The sequence below is a fragment of the Hylobates moloch genome, unplaced genomic scaffold (assembly GCF_009828535.3).
Source record: "Hylobates moloch isolate HMO894 unplaced genomic scaffold, HMol_V3 SCAFFOLD_13, whole genome shotgun sequence".
Lineage (NCBI taxonomy): Eukaryota > Metazoa > Chordata > Mammalia > Primates > Hylobatidae > Hylobates > Hylobates moloch.
In genome coordinates this window covers 83,924,635-83,941,100 of record NW_026652288.1, presented here as the reverse complement: position 1 = coordinate 83,941,100, position 16,466 = coordinate 83,924,635, and the positions used below count along the sequence as shown (strand labels likewise).

The 16,466-nt window shown below is 32.0% G+C and overlaps 1 protein-coding gene and 1 long non-coding RNA gene across 10 annotated transcripts in view; one reads left to right on the top strand and one right to left on the bottom strand.

Annotated features, from left to right (window-relative positions):
- The window catches only part of LOC131380972 (uncharacterized), a 72,637-nt gene extending 58,160 nt beyond the window's left edge, over nucleotides 1-14,477 (top strand). The window contains exon 2 of the long non-coding RNA XR_009209333.1: nucleotides 14,129-14,477. This is a non-coding gene — a long non-coding RNA (uncharacterized LOC131380972). The remainder of the gene's footprint in view (nucleotides 1-14,128) is intronic.
- The window catches only part of NLGN1 (neuroligin 1), a 910,345-nt gene continuing 906,949 nt past the window's right edge, over nucleotides 13,071-16,466 (bottom strand). For all 9 annotated transcript variants that reach the window (XM_058426454.1, XM_032753229.2, XM_058426452.1 and 6 more), the window contains one exon: nucleotides 13,071-15,675. In XM_058426454.1, the coding sequence (XP_058282437.1) occupies nucleotides 14,853-15,675 (823 nt within the window). In that variant the 3' untranslated portion in view covers nucleotides 13,071-14,852. The remainder of the gene's footprint in view (nucleotides 15,676-16,466) is intronic.

Sequence of the window (16,466 nt, the reverse complement as noted above, 5' to 3'; positions counted from 1 at the left end):
TGTAGTTTAACATGGGATTCAGACTGTGGAAAATTCCAGAGGAAAATGTCAATATTTACTCTTACTGATCAATATTATCTTCAGGACTCCTTCTTCCCTCCTAAGGTTTTTCTCTGCAAATAATAATTCTTTCAGCTTCAGCCCTAATTACTAGGGCCTTTAATCTTTTCCATGGTTTTATAGTCCTTGAAACAAGCATATGTGCTTATTATTGAAGGCAGCTTTTGTTTGCCAGAGGCAAAAATACTTACAGATCGTCTTCTTTAACACATCTTTTCATGTCTGCTAGAGAGCTCAGTTCTCTCCTTCTAACTCATCCCTCACCCAACTCCTCCCGAATTTTTTATTGAAAACTGTTCACACATTGCTAAGCTCTTTTGTTTTGTTTCTAAAAACACTGTGTAGTCTTCGTGTAGAATGGCAACTTGATATAGGCATAAGCTATATAAACATTTGTTAAATATACTTGACCACCAACTAACTAAAGGGTTTCTCGATACACCCTCTTTCTTACATGGTACCCAGTTAACCTTTTATCACTTTTCAAAACATGCGTAGCTTTATGGCATAAGCTCATTTATCTTTGCTAAAAGCCTTCATAGGAATCTGAACAAAAATAGTTTCTGTTAAATATTCAACTCTAATGTGGAGCCTTTTATTACATTTTAAACATTTTTTTCTTGTTCCTAGGCCCTTTAAGGATTAGAGCAAAGATGTACATAAATAATTCATGTAGCAGAGTATAAGCCCCAAGAGCCAGTCTCAAAAAATGATGACCAGAAAACCACAGATGCAGTAGAAATCTTGGACAACAGATGAAGAAATGATGCAAACACTTAAATTAGAACTTTCTAAGCAACAAAAAAAAAAAAAAAAAAAAAGAATCAGAGGACTGCCTATCTATTACTATACAAGCTGGGAAGAAACCCAAGACCACCAAGTAGGGCATTTTTAAAATGCCAAGACAACTACTGTAGTCTTTAATGTACGTTACTTGGAGGAAATTACTGGCAATCTTATGACAGCATCTGTGAGGCATTTGGTTTAGGTCTGTAAGTCCAGGTGCAGGTGAAGGTATACTTCTGTTGTTGTTGCCATTTTTTGACTCCAACCTAGATCAATACACTTACCCATCATAGTTATTTTCTTTCCATTGATTTTCTTTTGATTATAGGGCTGAGAAAACTTGTTATTCTTAAGCTATTTTAGTGTTGAGTTTTTTTAAAAATATGATCTGTTGATGTAAATATATGTACAGATTGTTATTGTAAGTCAGAGAGCCTTCCTTTCACTGGCTGGATTTTACTCTTTGGGATAGTGTTTGGAACTGGGTGTCACATACTAAGAGGGCAGGTCTTAGTTGTAAGCATGTAAGACGACGGTTAGAAGTAGTAATAAACCTTATGTGGCTTGGCTAGCATCCTGCTCTTCTACAGTCTTACAGATTTCAGTAGCTGAAAATAAAAAGCCCTCAGCTTTACAATAAAACACAATCCACTTAACTCAGGTCTGAATTGTATTAAAACCTTATCTGGGAAAAAATAAACCTAAATCCCTTTCTTACTGGTTATGTCAATATACATTTTAGATGGATCAAAGATTTAACTATAAACAATGAGGCTGTCCATACAGAAAAAAAAAAGTGAATGAATTAAAGTAAGTATTGAAATGGGGAAGGTCTTTGTATGCAAGAAACAAAACTCAGAAAATACAAAGGAAACACTGATATATTTCAATATTTGAACACAAGAAAGAAATTTCTGCCTAGCACAAAATAACATAAAATTCAAAGAAAAGTTGAGTAAAATTATTTACAACACACATGACCAAAAGTACTGATTTTATTTATCTATAGAGAACTCTTATAATTTCATAAGAAGAGATTAATAAACAAATAGAAAAAATATACAAAGTAAAGGAATACATCTAATATAAAAAGAAATACAATGGCTTATAAGCATAAGAAAAGATGTTTTACCTCAATTTAAACATGCAAATTAATACAATAATGACATTACATTTATATTGAAAAGGAAAATGTAAAAAATTGATAACCACATTTTTGGTTAGAGGGTGGGGAAATAGATACTTTAATACACTGTTTGTGGAATGTAAATTTGAATAACATCTTTTTAAATCAATTAGTAAATTGGTAGAAAAAAAAACCTTAAAATATGCTTTTTCCAAACTTTCTATTTGGAAGAATTATCTGTACTTACATTCATGTGCACAAATATATATTCAAAGATTACATTCCATTTCTTATAGTACTTTCTGTTTTTCTCTGCATTAATAATCTTGATTTTGTTGGTAGTTTTCTACATTCTTTCCAAATTTAGCAAAAAAAATTGTAAAATCTATACAAATAACACTGTTTTCCACATGATGAAATACATCAGTTTTAATTTTATTGTATAGATATTCTTTCTACAACTCCCCAGCTTCATACTCTGAGCTGTTCTCTAGTCTCCTGCTCAGTGTTCCTGGTTTTTTATTTCTTCTCTCCCCTGAATCTATGCCTTGGTGGACTGATACAGTGAACTTATGTTTTGTTTGAATATAAAATTCTATAGGTTAATCATAATACTTTCTCAAAAATATTATCCAATTTCTTCTAGCTTCCAGAGCTGGCGTTGAGAATTCCTTTTGTTCCTCTGAGGAAGCTTTGAAACTTTTCTTTTCTTTTTCTGATGTCATGATATTTTGTGATGGTATGCTTTCACGGGTGTTTTCTTCATCCATTATACTGGGCAGTTGGTAGGTCCTTTCAATTAATAAACTCATGTTCTTTAAGTCTGCAACATTTTCATGTATTATTAATTTTATTACAATCCTATTTCTTTTACGGTAAAATATAATCCAGGTACAGAAAAACATCATGAAGTAAATGGTTGGTTTAAAACATCATCATAAGGAAAATGCTCAGGTAAAAAACACCCAGATTAAGAAATAGCACTTTGCAAGCCACTGCAAAAAAAAAAAAACCTCCACATGCACTATCTCAATCACAGCTTATTTCCTCTGTTATCAATCAAGACTATTTTAGGTTACCCCATCTTGCTGTCCTTTATAATTTTATCACTGAATCGTTCTTCCTGAAGGAGAAAATTTTTTAAAAAGTTTTTGTAAGTTTTTAAAAATCTACATATTTTCTCACTGTATTTTTTTCTTGCAATTTATTTATTGAGGAAACAAGAAAATTTAATTGGGAAAATTTTAAATCGTGTGAATTTTTCTGATTTCATATCCATGGTATAATTTAACATGCTTCTTTGATGTACTTCCTGTACCTATATATTTTCTGACAGTTGAACCTAGAGACTTCATCATATACAGGTTTGGTTTTGGGTGCAAGCCTTTTCAGAGGTAATCTTGTGTACATCTATCCAGGAGTCACATGATAACTCATTATTTCTACTTTTGTGATGCTTAATACCTAGATCCATTGGTTCACTGGGAGCAATAAAACAAGTGACAACTGAAACTCTAATACAACAATTCCTTCTTTTATTAGCGAAATACTTCTACAAAGAGTAAATTCTCATCTACCATTTGGCTACCTTGCTGTATAGTTGGTGGAGGAATGGCAGGACAAAATATTTAACTGTTCCTTTTACTTATGAATTTTCAAAACAATGAATTATATTCCAATTATCTGCCATAAGTAGTAGATGTTTTCTTTTTAATTATTATTCACTTTAGAATTTAAATTGGATTTGTTTTCAATTAATTGAAATTATCCTTATTGATGCTTAAACTGTTTTGTCTTTAGATAGTGAGATCATCTTTGTATTGGTTCCTATGTCCTTCAGATATATTCCTAGAAGTCTTTGACAAGATGTTCCAGGTTCACCTTCTACAGTTTGTTCCCCAGACCTCTATTTCTATGTGTCTTTGTGTGCGTGGTGAATTTATTACAGCAGGAAATGTTCTTTTAAGACCACAATCTGGTCCTCAAGGATGCTCATTGCTACTAGCTTGATCATAGTTGACATAACATTTTTTAAAAGTGTTCATTCTGATAGTTACACTTTAAAATCGGAACAATAAAGTGGGTTTTTACTTAACCTCTTCTACTCTGATTCAGAATATCCTTTCTTCCACATTAAGAGTGCTGGTTCTCAAAGACAGTGGAGATGATAGAATTAGCATATCACAATATCCCTCTTTGCTGTATTCTGTGTTACACAGAAAGCAGTTTCAGAGTAGCAACAGCACTGCTGCCACTGTAAATGTGATTATTGAAAGTAATGAAAATTTTTACCTACGATTTTTCTATTATCTTCATATTTCTTACAGCTGCACTGTATCTTCATTGTCAGAGCATGTAACCAGTTTACACTGTACTCCACCATATAGCCCTCATTTAGTGTTAGCTCTCTGGTATTTAGTGCCCATTATCAGTCCTTATATCCATGTCACCCTTCTGTTTGTCTACAGGTCTTTTTCTGGTAAACTTCTCAGGAGGCGTTCATGGTAACAATATTCCCTGAGTTCTTGAATGCCAATAACAGTTTGTCCATGCCCTTCATACTTGTAGGAAAGTTAGCTTATGGCTGAATATGAAAATAACTTGCTTACATTCTAACTTCTTATCTTTCATATATTACTTTAATTTTTACTGGCATAAAGCATTGTTTTTGAAGTCTGATGATGATCAAATTATATAACAAGAGTCTTCATTTAAAGAGATTTGGTGATTTTAGCTAGATGTGAATGCTTGTATTATTTCTTTGATAGTCATTAAACTTATTAACATATGTCTTGATGTTGGTCATTTTTGATCAGTTATTTCAGATATTCAGTGTGCCTTTTGAAAATGACATCAACTCTTTTTCTGTTGTATTGTAAAAGATTCCCTGAATTACAGCTTTCATTGTATTTGTTGTGTCTCCTTGTTTTGGTTTTCTTTTTTGAAGATTCCATATACATGCATATAGAGTCTTCTTTTTCTATCTTCTTATCACTTATGCTTGATTTTTTTTCTTATTTCTCCCTTCCTCTCCCCCTCAGCTCACATCCCCTATTCCTTCCTTTTTGAAACTTTTTAGATTTTTTCTACTTTTTACTATTTATTCCCATTTCTTTTTGAACATTTTTCTGTGTCTCTTAAAGCATTCTTTGGTCTGCATTTCTTTTAATTTAGTCTTAATTTTAAAAATTATTTTTTCTTTTATTTATACTTCTTTCTTGAGTTCTATTAAAGCATCTCTTAACTTTTCTAATTCTGATTTATGTTGCTATTTCATAGGTTGTATTATGTTCTTAAGGTTTTTTAGTTTATCTAATTTCTATCTCTCCAAAACTTGTCAGAACTTCTTACCTGTTATCTCTTTTTCTATTCTTTTTGTTCTAATAAGTTTATATATTTTTCAGTCCTTTTCTTACATTTTTGTAAGAATTAGCAACAGAGAAAAAACAGACATGTCTTTTATTCCCAGTATTTAATCAGCTCTGTTTTCCTTGTGAATTTGTCCTTTCCTTATTTAAACTACAGGAATTTTCTATCCACTCATATTAATTAGTCTTTCATTGCTTATATGTGTTGCAAATACTTACTTTCAATATGTGCTTATAGTCATTAAAAAAACTGGTTATCTGATGTATTAACATTTTAATTTTAACTTGTTATTCATTTTCTTTATTTTTTATACTGTTTTATGTCTTGTTAATATATTCTTCCCTACTTCAAGGACATGATAATGTTTTCCTATGCATTCTGAAACATTTAAAATGTGCTTTTATGTTTATATTTTTAATTTGTCTGGGATTGATTTTTGTGTCTAGTATGACATAGGGATATTTTCCATATGGGAAGGGATAGCCATTGTTAGCTGAAGCATCTCTCTTTTCTCTTGATTTGTATTTCCATTGATATGCCATGTTCCCCTTTCTTCATAGGTCTGTTTATGGGTTCAATGTTATCCTACACTGGTCTGTCTCTGAATTGATATAACACTTTTTTGATTACAGTAGCTTTATAGTAACTCATGAAATACGGTAGACAAAGTCTTTGCTGCTCATTCTTTTGATTCAAAATAATCTTGGCTATTCCTGACCCTTACTCACCTAAAGTCTGTAAACAAACAGTGTTGAAATTTTCATTGGAATAGCCTTCAATTTAAGGAGAAACTTGAAACTTATTTTTATTTTCTTCTATTTTCTCCTTAGAGCTGACATATAGTGTCCTCACATGGAACATTTCCAGGTAAATTTTAAAAAAGAATATATATATATATACATAATGCCCCCACATACATACACAGACAATACACTTTTACATATTTACACATGAATGACATATTTGTAGAGATTTATATACAAATTGGTGATAGTCAATGTCTCTGGGGAATAAGACTAAGGGATTAGAATCTATAGTAAGAGAGATGTTTACTTTTCACTTTAAAATATTTTGTTTATCTTATGTATGTATGTATTTTTCATACAAGGAATCCCACTTTAAGACAATACTTGACTGGCCTAAATCCACATCTTAATTATGACAGATGATTGGTGTGAGAATTATTTTTCTATATCTTCTAACGTTTAATACAATGCACCAGAAACCCACAAATTCCCAAATAGAAAGTTTAGAGTAATTATCCCAGTTTTCTTACTAAGGATGACTATGATGTCAGGCAAATGTTTTACATGGGAAAAAAATATATCCTGCAAATATATCTGATTGTGTCTTTTGTGCTGTGTGTGTAGAAAAGAGGAAGAGTACTCAGTTGGCTGCTAGTAATGTGAGAACAGGGACCACATTTTATTCACTTTTCTATCATTAACAAGTAGCTCAGTAACTCATACATAATAGATGCTTAGTAATAATCTTTTAAACAATGAATTAGTGAATAAGCACATCAACAAGGATTAGTAGATATTTTGAGGGTGGTATGTAGGAGTTTGTTGTGGGGTGTGATACAGAACCTGGAACATAAAAGGGCTTAGTAATTGTCACCTTTTGCTTTTGTCAGTACTTTACACACTATCTCTATTACTATTATTCCGGAGATTTATCCTCAACCTGATTCTGCATGGTAGCTTTCGTTAGTGACTTGGATGAAGGTAGGAGTTTATCATCCTTGTTGATATTATTACTCTGAGGTGGATAGATAGGTCTCCATAGGCTGTAGTGCTGTACCTAATGAGGTAGAATTTAATAGTGTTTAATATCCTGAACATACAATAAAACTCAAATGATTAAGGGCAGTAGAAAGACAGAATTTGCTTAACAATAGCGCATTTAGAATTTTTAAAGTTTTAGTAGAAAGTACATCTCAATCTGAATTACTAGTATGCTATGGCCAACAAAGAATGTAATAGTATTGCAAGTTATATTAAAATAAATATAATTTGTGTAATGAGGAAGTTGATAGTGGAGCTCTGTTAGGCAGAGATGAACTATACATAAGTGTTTATTATGGTCAATCCTAGACATTAAACTTTCTAAGAAACTTAGGCTTAGGAGCAAATTTGGAGAACAGTGATTAGAATTATGAAAAGACTGAACTATTTTGTATTGCAAGTGGGATTTTTTGCTTTGAGGAGCAAATAACTCATGGAAGATATGAAAGCTATCTTTAAATATTTGAGATCAATTCAGGCGATGAAGATGGTATGACTACAAAAAGAAAAAAAGAGCAATAAATCAATATAAAGAAGATATCCCAAATAGTCCCAAATGCAGCCAGCTGTTTTAGAATTCAGACCCATGGCAGTGTTCAATGATAGGCTTCACAATTACATGTTGAGGTTGTGGCAAAGGATTAAGGAACCACTTATGGGGCTGGATCAGATGAGATTTATGCTGGAAATTTCATATTCCATGAAATTTGAATTGGCATACTATAGCATGACTTCAGATAGGGCTGTATTTATTATTTGGAAAGATGTCGGCTACATACCTTAACTGGTGAACTGGCTCAATAGAATTCAACTAATATTTTTTTGAACTCAAGAAATATTGATTTGTATTTACTATTTTGAGACATGTAAAATAGACAAAACAAGGAATTGTACAATGATTTGCTACAGAGTATAGCATAGAAAGTGCTCTAAATCAGTCCATGTGTTTGGACCTATTCCAAACTTGACAATAGTTGTATGTTAGTAAGTCACAGAATTGGCCACGTGTTCAACACCCATTATGTTGCCTAACACATAGTAGACACCATTTGTTGAAAGAAGAAATGACTAATTTCTTTCATTGCTTGATTGACGTTCACTAGCTTCTGACCTGCCTGAGGAACAGAGGAAGCCAATTCCCAAGGCACCAGTTAGTTAGATCACCTTTTAAGACTTTCAGCACAACTTTACCCCCTTGGAGAAGAGGTCATAACTAGTAATAGGATAGGCCATGGAAATAGGAGCCACAGTAACTGGTAAGAAGATCCCCTGTAGTGCAGAGGAAGGCAGCTCTGAGAGCAAACTTGAGTATTTTCAGGGGAGATAGAAATGTTTTAACTAGATAATCAACTCTCCAAAATTGAGACAGTACTTCAAATTATAGCATTCCATTAGAAAATACTGCTTTCACATGAACATTCACAGAGTATATTTGAAACTTTTTTTGAACTCAGAAATAACATCCTGCAAACCATAAGGAAATACAAAACTCGTGAAAAAGTAATCATATCAAACAACACCAAATTTTACAAAACATCAAAACCTTTTTATGGAAAGTGAAATTGTTAGAATATGTTTTTTAACTGTTTAATTTATTAGGTGCCTATGGCCATATGTAGCAACAGAGACTTGTAAAGCAATGCTAATTCTTTTATTTAGCCATTGGAAACGTTTATCTTTAGGCTATGTATAGGTAATTCTATGATGTCTTCTTTGCTGTATTCTTATCTTGGGCTATATACAGATGAGAGATGATCTTACTTCACATAGTCTTCCTACCAATATCATTATTGATTAGATAGTACAAAACCACAAATAGTTCAGTATAGATTTTATTTTTATTTATTTCCAGTGATATGATCCGATCAAGACTTGGATCAAGAATTAAATTTAAGATATCTTCCTAGATATTATTAATTTTGTTCTCTAAGAATAATAGATTTGTGATTTAAAGGGATTTATTTAAATTCCTTTGCTCTTCTTTTTAAAAAACTGTCACACATCTCTATTTAAAACACTATTTGGATGCAAAAAGTCATTAATTTAAAATTGAGAAGTTTTTCTTCCTTTTTTTCTCTCTCACTTCCTCCTTTTTTCCATTCTTTTCTTTCTCCTTCTCCCACTTTCCTCTCTCTTTTCTGAAAAGTTGTGTCCAGCTCCCCAAATCTATTCTCTAAATTCTTGCCCTGCATTCACCAAGAGGTGAAAAGATCATAAAATATTATTGTTTCTATCAAGTCAGAACTGTCAGCAGTGTGGAAGCAATACAAAGACTTTGTAAGAAAACATATCTTAGTAACCTTTTTGTGTGAGACAAATAGAGAAGAAATTATTTCTGAGTTTAAAAATAGTCAACACAACTTGGAAAACATGGTAATATTTATTCATGATAGTAAACACGTTTTTAATGAAAGCCATAGATGTCCAAACACAAACTGAACCATGACAACCCAATGGTCTTTTTTACAAAAACCATGACATATGTCCCATTAATTTGCTAAATGATATGAATGCAGAGAAAGGATGAATCAAAACCACTAAAATCCTTTTAAACACACCATCTAGTTTAGATGTCAACTCTGAAAGTGGCATTCAAAAATGATCCCTCTCTTTTAAATTTATCTGCTGAGTTTTTGTTACGGTACCTTTACCAATTTCTTAAAAGCTTTAATTGTTATCATTCATTTCAACTCAAAACTGCTAGCAATTTGGTTTGACTTTCCATAGAGGACAAAATTCTGTCACATTAATACATATGTAGGTAGTTATACAATGTCATTTGTAAGTATATAGGTCTGAAAGGGCCATCATAAATATTATATAAACCATATAGTATATAGGGTATATATATTATGTGGTGTATGTAATAGCTGACTAGAAAAAAATATACACCTATCTAGTATATGATTTTCTCTAATAGCTTCAGACTTCTTTTAAATTAAACTATTTGGACAATTTTTAAAGTTTGCTAGAGATTTAAATTTTTATTCTTAAGTACCATCAAGTCAGATGCCTATATAATTGTCACTTTCAAAACTTTACCTCAATCTTTCCCAGAAGCCATTTAGATCCATCTGATATTATTTAAAAAATCAAATTAAATGTAAAAATGTCCAAATAAATTTTTCTTATTGGTAATTTATAAGATAGTCATCCTATTGTACTCTTTAAATTGAATTATCTGAATCTGAAAATTAAAAAAGCTAAGTTTTATAAATAAAATCTCAGGAGGAAAAGGCACTTAAGCCCTGCACATGGTTATTCCAGTATGTGTTCTCCACAACCGTTATCAGATGGAATTGATTTCTGGCCTGCATTCAAATACAGCAAAGTGCCAGAATAAAATCAAATCAGAATGCTTATGAAAAAGAATCAAGTTGGCCACCAAATGGTTCACATCAGTAGGAAATTTCTTTAGAGACTTCTGATGGAAATTTGAAGTTTATGTTGCTATTAGATCAAGTGCAGGAGAGGTATAAGGCTACTGGAGAAATTCCCTTAGTTTATTGACCAGAAAGCTAAAACATTTGTCGTAACAGTAAAGCTTGACAAGATAATTAAATGAATGATAACAAAATCTCAGCAGGGAAGTGCCCATTAATTGAATTTATTTGGAAGCATGTTTTCACAAGTATAACCAAATTATCTGATTTCCACTCACATTAAAAAGTGATAATCTATAACAACTAATTACTGGAAATGAAGGAAAAGGCCAGTACTTTGAACCAATAACACAGAAGAAAACAAAATTACTAACATCAAAAGACTGCCATATTTGACAGCTCCTTAAGAATTCAATTCATCATTTCATCCTGTGAAACTATTTCAGTGAAACTCGCCAAAGAAAAGAATCCCAGTAATTTCTATGTAGTAGTGTCTTTAAAGCTGAAACACATTTCTCATATTCTTTGTATCATTTTTTGATATTAATACCTGTGTCAGGATGAGTGTGCCAAGAGGTGAAATAACTGTTGTTATACATCTAACAATTTAGTTTCAGCACTTTACTTCTGTAAGAAAATCAGTGCCATCTGATTTCCTCTTTAGCATTATATATACTTGATAATTTTTTTAAAAATGTTCTTGCTGTTTTCATGTACACATCAGGAAGTCTGAAATAAAGCATCATTTTGGTCAAATTTTATATTTGAAATGAGGAATAAAATAATATATACTCAGATTTTCTGCTTTGAGTTGCAAGATGTCTACAAATTGGACATTTTTAATGCTTTAGCAAATTATTTTCTAATTTGCATAAAGTTAGTAATAAACTTTGTTATATGTCTGTGGTAGCCAATTAGATTTTGTTCATAGTCAACATGTTCAGTAGAGATTTAAAACTATGAAATCTGTCACTTTTATTTTTCTGTCCCCATACTCTAAAACATTAATCTGTTGGTAAACATTTGGCAAAAATTTTATATAACAGCAAAACAATGAAATAAAGTTCATTTTAGTGTAATGTTTGTATAAATTATAAGCAGCTTTGCCTAATTTTTAATCGGAGGCAGGAAAATCTGAATTAACAAATAAAGCCAAAAATATTACTTTAATTTTTTTACTTAACATTGTTTTTCAAAGAAAGAAAATTATCTAAATAAATACATTTTAAACGTATTTGCTAAAATCGAGTAACAGTATTTATTTTTCTTGGATATGAAAATTATGTTTCAGCTTTAAAAACAGTTCTTGATGTTCTGTATAATGTGGGACGTCCTTTTTCATTCAGAAAACTAGAGACTGCAATTATAAAACTAGCAACTAACACTCATTCACAATGACTTTATCACATGACTGGTGAACAGCAATTAAACCTAGGCTGCTTTATCTTCCATAAAGTTATTCTACCCTAATTTAGAGAAAATAATAGGGCTATGCTTTGTTTTCCTCAATCATTTTCCTAAATTAATATAAAGAAGGTTACAGTTATGCTATATATAGGTAGATTGATAAATGCAGAGCAATAGATTGGTAGGTAGATATAAATATGGTCATCGTTAAAACATAATATTTAACAGAATGTTTGGTTTTGCCAAATGAAGCAATGCATATGAAAGTATTAATTCATATCTTATTTTGTTATCATTTCTATTCTGTTCTTGTGTTTTGTTTAATTAATACAGTAAAATACAGTGTTCCAACTGAACAATACTTCAGATGCTAAACAATTCTTTGTATTTGTGTACACTGGCAGTTCACAGTTTAAAAGCATAACCACCTCAGTCAAAAGCTGTATGTAGATCACTCTGGATTTTGAAGACTTTTGCTTCTAACAAACAGAGACTTTTTTTTAATTATGGAGGAATACCTACAGTTCATTGATTGATAGATAATAATTGGGAGGGGGGATTATAATCACATAAATTCCTTGAAATAGATTTTCATCTATCATCTTTTAAATTCCTTGAAATAGATTTTCATCTATCATCTTTTAGTGTCAGTTTAATATCTTGCTCAGCACTTTTACATTCTCTTAGCATGGCAACTTTCTATTCATTACTTTATGGTAGTTTAATCACCCCCATTTTATGAACCTAGTTATTTATATTCCATGAAATATTGCAAATTTCTTTTCAATAGACCTTTTCCTTGATGACCAGAATTGGAACTTGTTTTTCTAACTGAAAACAATTGGTACTTTATTTCTATAACATCTGTACCTAAGAGATATTTAACAACACAAAGCTAATCTTACTTTTTTTCATGAATTTCTGGAGCTTTTAAATTCATAACATTAAAGTTTTATGAGTTTCATCTTAGATGAGACTTGTCTTTAAATACATGTTTGTGTTTTCTGTGGAAGTTACCCATATGTCTTCAAAAACCTGACTGGTCTAATCTAGAAAAATTACTCTTTGAGACAGTCATGTTTCTTTGTTTTTCTTTTCCTTTTTTTCTTTTTCTTTTTTTTTTTTTTAGAAAAAAAAGACAAAACAGCAATAAACATTTTAGCTCTTTAATGAGCAAAGATCATGTTTCTTAGCATTGGACTAATAGTCATTATCCAGATTATCTTTATTTCACACAATGACCAGTGACATGGCCAAGATGTACAAAGTTGGTTCCATCAAGTAGTATACAATTTTTTTGTATAATAATCTTTCATTCTTGAAAAAGAGTAACTGAAAAGAAAGGTTTCTGTTACTGCAGTTAGTTTGTCAGAGAAAGTTCTTTGCATTATCTTATAAACTATCAAAATTGCTAGTCATCTGAAAAAATGTAAAAAAAAAATCACATAACTTTAGTCTAATAGAAATATAGTACAGGTAAGAGAGAAAGTATCAGGATGTGCTCTTTAAGTCCATCTCATTTTTTTTCAATATAAATGTACATCTGATTACATATACAAACATTTGGAAAGGTCTGTGATATACTGTTACTGGTAAACAACAGGGGGATGAAGAGTTTCCTGTGGTCTGAGAATATTCGCTTAAAAATCACACATGTGTAAGACTAAAATCCTCCAGGTGTTGACTCTCCTAGGTTCTGTATCTACGTTGTACTCTACTGAGATTGCGTGAGTAAATTCCAGTGAATGAACCTCAGTGAGAAAGATAAGTGATGTAAAGAGGGACATAACTTGATAATGAATTGTTATTAGTAAACATTTTGTCATGCAGCATGAGTAAATCAATGAACTCAGAACTATAATCAGAGTGGTCATACTGGGGCATCCTCATATCATGAAAGACTGTTGCAAGTAACTCTTTGGACACACTTCACCTTACCAAAAGGAACAAAATACAGAGTAACAAAAAAACACAGCAACTTATAGATCCTGTACCACATGTCCAATGAGGGTTATATTTCTATAAATTATCTAGATGGGAATGAAAAGAACATTAAAAACAGGAAATTTTTTTCTGGGATTCATATCAGCGAGTATTCACTACTATACCTATAGTTTCTTCAAATACCTTTAATAGCTAATTCCTTCTATATTGAAACTACTGTGAATTATTTTATTGTAATTACTTTTGCCCCTTAAAATCTTCTTTAGGTTCTGCCAATTGATGGAGGAAGCTTCTATTAAAAACTCCAATGGGATGAGAAGAATTTTAATTACGGCTTAATCAGCAGCACAGCCACCAAGCATATAAATTATCATGCACATCGTGCTAAAAATATCCAGTTTCCTTTATCCCCACAACTTTATACTGACAGCACTTATGTGATAATGTTGTACCTGCCAGTCTTTAAACTTCTTTGTTTTACTGGCAAATTTCAGCATGAGCCTTTGCTAAGGCCATTAACAGCATTGACGCTTTGTGTACTTATCCAAATATGTAAATATGGTCTACACAATAAAACGGCTCCAAATAAAAACTGGTGAAAATTATCTGACATTCCATTGGTGTGTCCCTTGTGCATATTCATAGTTGTTTATTTTTATTTTTTGTATTTCAGACATAGTTCTTTCCTGTTTGGTGTTCCACATGCCTAATTCCATTATGTAACTTAAATCTTCAAAAAATTAATTCTTGAATGTGAATGAAAAAGTATCACTCAGAACAATTGCTTCAAGCAATTGAAATTTGTTTTTAAAGTTGATTTGTATATATACAATTGATTTTTTTCAAAACCCCCAAAGTTCTTGATATGTATATTCACATAATATTCCTCCTTATTTAAATAGTAAGTCTTGTAGGTTGAAAGCCAAGGAATCTTCAGTAATCATTTACTGCAATCCATCAAAAAAAAAATAGTTTGTTTCTCTTATCTGGCTATACCCTGGTTGTTGAATGTGAATGGGGGTGGGGATGGGGATGGGGCAGAGTATTGTTCTGTCCTCCAGTAAATGTATTGAATGTGTGTAAGGGCTGAATCCCTGGTATAGTGTTGGGAATCATTGTAATGGTGTTGGGTGTCATTAAGGGAACATCATCAGGTGACCTCCTCATAGCTAGTGTGTAATCTGGGGGACAGGCGGTCCGAAGAACCACCTCATGTGGATGGATGGACTCACATTCATGATCCAAATCAGTGTGCTTCATTTGGAGGGACATGATTTCCTCTTCTTGTGCATGGGTTAGATCATTGGTAGTGGTGTGCTGAGGGCTGCATCTCCTGTGAACATCATGTCTCCTCTTATCCTTTTTGTAGTACAGGGCTGCAAAGGCCAAGATGTTCAGAAACAGCAGTGATGCTCCAACTGCAATAGTGACACTCAGCTCTGTTGAGTAGTCCCTTTGATCCACCGAAAATGGACTTGGTTGTTGTTTGGGATCATCCTGCTTGGCAGTGGGAAAGGCTGACGTGACAGGTACGGAATTTTTTCTCGTAGGTCTGAAAGTGATGTCAGTTGATGGCACTTTAGTTGTTGTAGAGGTATACTGAGAAATGTCATTGAGATTATGCAGATGAGGTACCAACTCCAACCAGAGGTTCACCTTATTGGCTCTGTAATGTTCTTTAACTCTTGGTTTTAATCCAATATGGAGATAAAGTTGGTCTTTCTGGGAATATCTGGTCCATGCTACTTCTTCAAAACGGTTGGGTTTGGTATGAATGAATTTCGTGTCTTGAGGGACTGGTTGATTTGGGTCACTAAGAAGGAAAAGATAAATTATGAGAATAAAGCTATTTTATGTTTTACTTAAAATCACACTACTTTAACATCTAATAATTAAAGAGATGACTCAGCAATGCTTTAGATTGTGTTTTAACATTAACTTGGGTCAATTTAGAAATATAAATCTCCTAGTAGGCAGATTGTTAGATGGGTGATAAGGTAAGGCAAGTAAGTCTCACATTCTTGTTCTCTCTGCCTATCCTGAGATGGGCTGCTATCTACCCAACGATTTTAAAGAGTTATTTAAATACTCACATACATATGAGTTGTCTCATAGGCAAGCTAGCAGAGATGACATGGAATAGTGGAAAGGATTTTTGATTTTAAATTAGCAGATGAAGGTTTGAGACTAGGCTCTGCTATACACCAGACATGTGAACATCTCTATGACACTCACAGAGCCTCAGGTCTCCTTTTTGTAAAGCGGGATTAATAGTATCTGATCTGCCAGATTCAGAAAGGTAGTTGGAAGGATTAAAGAGCGTTGTGAATTACAAAGCACTATAAAATAATATTTATTACTGCTGAACAATAATAAGTCTTGTATAATTCAAAAACCAAAAGCAGATGTAATTAAGTAATGCAATTGAGATATGTACTTTCTTAACAAGCATCTAAAACACCAGAAATAATAAAGCAATGACTTTTAAAAAACACCATAATATAGAATTAATTTTGAATAAAGGAATGTCATATATTGCAGGTATTAATGCAATATGACATTATCTGGGCATAAATATCTATTATTTTAAAATGGTTAAAATAA